The 4558-nt window shown below is 37.7% G+C and overlaps 1 protein-coding gene across 10 annotated transcripts in view; it reads left to right on the plus strand.

Annotated features, from left to right (window-relative positions):
* LOC109537393 (polyhomeotic-proximal chromatin protein) overlaps positions 1 to 4558 on the plus strand; it is a 32134-nt gene that overhangs the window by 11437 nt on the left and 16139 nt on the right. For all 10 annotated transcript variants that reach the window (XM_019904095.2, XM_019904097.2, XM_019904089.2 and 7 more), the window contains exon 2: positions 2959 to 3137. In XM_019904095.2, coding sequence (XP_019759654.2) covers positions 2959 to 3137 — 179 coding nt within the window. The remainder of the gene's footprint in view (positions 1 to 2958; positions 3138 to 4558) is intronic.

Consider the following 4558-nt stretch of genomic DNA (forward strand, 5'->3'; position numbering starts at 1 on the left):
GGTGCATTCGCACGTGCATGTTGTTTTAAAAATAAGTTTTTGGGTGCCCGAAGTCGAGCTTTCTAGTAGGAGTTAATGGTACCCGAGACCCTTCTTCCTACACGGACTTTGGGAAGTTATTTATGCAAGTTGTAAGGGATGTTTTTATTTTGCATCCACCAATCTTCGTCGGTTATCGTCTTTAATGTGAGTTTTTCCAGAGATTCCAAAAACAAGTTTTTAATTACCAAAATGTTTTCAATTGAATGTATTTTCCCGTGCATCCAGTGCATTGCGATGTTCACTATTTCCGCTTAAAAACACGTGCGTTTCACCAATTGTAAGTTCTGGAAACTTTCTTGCCCATTTTTCTTGTTCTGTTATCAAATTTCCCTTTTTGTCGTTAATGAATGTGCGATTCTGCTCAATCTATTAAACATACCTATTAAAAACTAAGACCGAATGCCTTCTGTTGACAACGAAAAAATGAAACAAAACAAATCAAATGTTGAGATTGAATGCTGCAGTTTTAAAATACTTACTTTGAGGCTTGATTTTTGCCTTTTTTGCCCGGTTTTGAGAACGAATTGTGCATTGAAAAATTGCACCCTGTATTTGATGAATGGCAAAACTAAGGGTGTTGTCATCTACATAACGCCGCTGGCGTTATAATAAAGCCGCCAGTTTTAGAGTTAGGCACGTTTTTCATTTTTCCAGGGTTTTCGCTCAGGTTGAACCATCCTGAGCGTTTAAGCAGAAGGGTTTAAAAAAATCGGGCCATTGTCTTTTGATGTTAAGTTGGCCTTTGAGCCTGGCAGTGGGTAGATTTGCTTCTACCTACTGGTAGATTATCTAGTGCAGATAGACTATAGACTATCTAGCCCATAAATAGCACACGGCACGTGAAAATGTCCATTTAATAAAATTGGCTTCCGTCTTGAGGTTGGAAATTATACAGTGGGTGCACAAGAAGCCGATCGAATCTAAGCCGGATGCTTCTAAAATTACATGGCGCAAGAGGAAGAGGGAACAGCGGCGAGAAAACGACGCCCAAATTAATTGGAGTTTCACTTCAGCTTTGCCATTTTTCTCATTAATTTTTCTCAATCCTTCCATTACATAGTTTTTCTCATTTGATCGTGCCAATAATTTCCAATATGGTCTGTATTCATTTAACACCGATATCTTCGGGAGCAACAACTGAATTACTTTCAATGAAACCTAAACAACACAAAAACCAGTGCACTTTGCATAAATAAATAAATAAAAAATAAAAGGCGAAGCAATTGTGGAGTGAAAAATCATCTTTTGCAATCTTCCAGTGACCATTTGAATTTAAGTTGACTTTATTACACGTTTAACACTCTTAAATCTTTGAAAGCTTTTTTTGAAGATCTACAAAATTCCGAATTTCCGGTCCTTGCATTCTTGACCCAGATTGCAGACTAAAAACTCGCTGTATTGAACTAGCAAAGATTGATATTGAATGTTGCATGAAATATCAATTAGTGGCCCGTTTAAGACAAATTTATCATTAACTTTGGTACAAACCTGCAAATAAATGTTTCTGTGTTCGCACTACTCGCCTTGTTCGTTGAGATGGATTGCGGTTGATTATTTGAGCCTGAAAAAACACATTTTTGCGCGCAAAAATTTGTCGCCTAAACTGGCAAGATTAATGCTGAAAGTTGCCAAATTTAACAGTCGGCATATTTTACAGGAAAACGTTCCCCATTAAATGGCGCGCTGACTAAATTTATCGACTTCCTTTTAATATTTTCTTGGTCGTCTTGAAATACCTTTGAAAAACGAAAATTCATCAGAGTAATCGAGCTTGTTAACAATGATTTTCCACCAGTTTCTAGCCACATCACACGGCGATAATCTGGCCAATGGACAAATTTAATAAAGGTTTAACTAACTGTAGGCCCTTGGAGGAAAATCCGCCCCCGTTCGCTATATCGCATATCGCCCTACCGACCGAAGGGAGCAATCGTTGCGTAAAAATGGAAAAAAATCCACTATTCCCTCCGGGAGTTGAAACGGGCATCGGGATAGGAAGTAGCAACCCTCTGGTAAAACTGCAATAATTGCGTTTCGCAGCTCAAAGTCACGTGCAAAGCCGTCGAGGTGTGAACGCCAAAAAAAGTCGTGATAGGAATGCTCAATGTTCTAATATGATTGTATTATGCAAATGGCATAAGACGTAAAAATGAATTTATTTCCCTGAAAAACCGCAGCATGGATCGGATCAACTTGGGTGCTTAAACATGGGGGAATTTTGCATGAGGCACTCAGAAAGCCAGCGACAATTTCAACCGTGTAGCGAAAGAAAAAAAAGTTTTTTTAAGTACTGTTTTTTGGGGAAATGCGGTTTTCCGCCACTTTCCCCTCATTGAAGTTTGCAATTTTCCCATAAGAAAACCGATCACGCCGTGTTGTATGTTTCAAACATGTTGCACCGGAATCTCGGGTTGCCAAATTTCCCGTTTTGGTGGACACCAGCTTGGAATAAATAATTAAAAAATGTACAAAGAAAATCTAGATTTGGCAAACGCGCGAAAAATTTCAAACTGCTTCGCCCAAATAGGACGTCATGGCGTCGTTTGTTCTCTTATGGAAAATTAGTGCATTTAATGGAAAAGGAAAAGTCCATAAAGGGATTATCTATAAGGGAGCATTTTGTCAACCAATTCACCAAAATCTAGGGAATTTGGGGCCTCATGTGCGGGTATTCTTCTCCAACGACAAGGAAAACTTTCCATTCTTCTTTTATGTGTTAATTATTTATACATGTGGAAAACTGCGGATACGTTTTCAGCCTCCTTTACTAGAAAAGACATGGTTAAAACAGTCGTACATACACATAATAGATTTTAGAGATAATTTAGCGCTAGTTTTAGATGATGATGAGACCTACATCTAAGGGTTTCGAGTGGAATTTTTCGCACTGCAATAAGAAAAGGTCTGTCCTTTCAGATCTCAACACTACGACAGCTTGCAGCAGCAGCAACAGGCCACAGAAAGCCAAAAGCAGCCCTTAAAGGACTCAACTAACACCTCCCCCAAGGTCCAGAAGTTGGTCAGCAACGAAGAAGGGCGTACTAGTAATAGCACAGAGCCATCATCGACCCAAGACAGCGATTCCAACCAGCAAAGTAAGTGTTTGAACGGATTTTATTATGCAGGGTTTAAAGTTGTCGGCAGGGTATATTTTAGAGCCCTCAATATTTTTGGAATGCTCATAAAACCCATACCCATACTTTTATGGGTTGCTGCATATAATGGCGTTCTTGAACTTTTATACCCTTTAAAACCCCCTAGCAGGGTAATAAACAGGGCTTTTAGTAAACATCTAATCTATTTTGTGAGCTTCGCTGCACCGAAGATGGTTTTTTTGTACTAGAATTGTTAATTATATTATATTGCGTATGAGATCAACTTACTTTTCTCGAAGGAAAGCACAGTTTTTCTGGAATTATTTTTGATCTTCTGCCTGTTTTAAAAGACACACATTTTGGAGGCGAGACCCGCAACAGGCCCATCATCAATATGTATTTCATAAATAATTCCCAACCTTTAAAAATATGGAAGCAAAAGTCAGCAACTTGAAATTGTAAAACCCCTATTTATCGGGAACAGTTTTTAAGACCCGATAGTGGTTAGTCCTTTCCTGTTGAAGCCACCCCGTATCGCATAAACCGTCGAAAATGTCCAATGGATTGTTTAGATGTCGAGAGCGGTTATTTACTGCTTTGGTTTCATCAGGTAATCCTCTCCTCTAAACAGGTAGAAGCGAAAGTACATGGGTTCTTCCATATTTCGTGCATTCTTGTACATTTTCGCACATATGTGACAAACAGTTCAAATGATCTCCCAGACATTTCCCATAGAGTATTTGAAAAGCTTTTTTAGCAAAAGTTCCTAACCTGTACATATACAGGGTTATTCACGCTATACGGCGCGGAAGTTTGCGGCTAAACCGTTTGATTTTTAAAAAGTATTATTTTATGGCGCCTACCGAGCGCACATTTTAAAATAATTTTTGTAATGCACAGGGTGTCCCAAAAGCGCTAAAGGTATCAAAGTTACGTTTTTTTAAATGGAATGTCCTGTATATTCTTGCATTTTTGGATTCGCTGAACAAAATAAGTGTCTGTTTTAATAAGGTTTATAATACCAAAATCTTAAGGCTTTTTAAATATGAAGTGTAACAAGATATAATATTTTATATCCCAATGATAATAAACTTACTATGTTATACAGGGTGTCCACAAATTTAAACTTATCAAATAAGAACTTTAAGTGGCTCTAACTTGATTAATTTAAATACAACCCCATATTTTTTAACTTACCGGGAAATGCAATTTTTAATTACCTATCGAATGGTATTAGGATGTTAATAGCTAAGTTTTTGGCTTTTTACAAAATACGTCAAATAGTCATTCTGTGCACCATTTGGTGTTGTTTAATTTAAGGTTCCAATGTATCTAAGTTGCCTATGCCATTTGCACATGTCAAATCATTTATTTTATTTGTCAGTTTAGACTGCAAAGTCTCTTTTTGATAGCTAGAGTGG

The sequence above is a fragment of the Dendroctonus ponderosae genome, unplaced genomic scaffold (assembly GCF_020466585.1).
Source record: "Dendroctonus ponderosae isolate FM_Combo_2020 unplaced genomic scaffold, Dpon_F_20191213v2 Dpon_F_20191213_3, whole genome shotgun sequence".
NCBI lineage: Eukaryota > Metazoa > Arthropoda > Insecta > Coleoptera > Curculionidae > Dendroctonus > Dendroctonus ponderosae.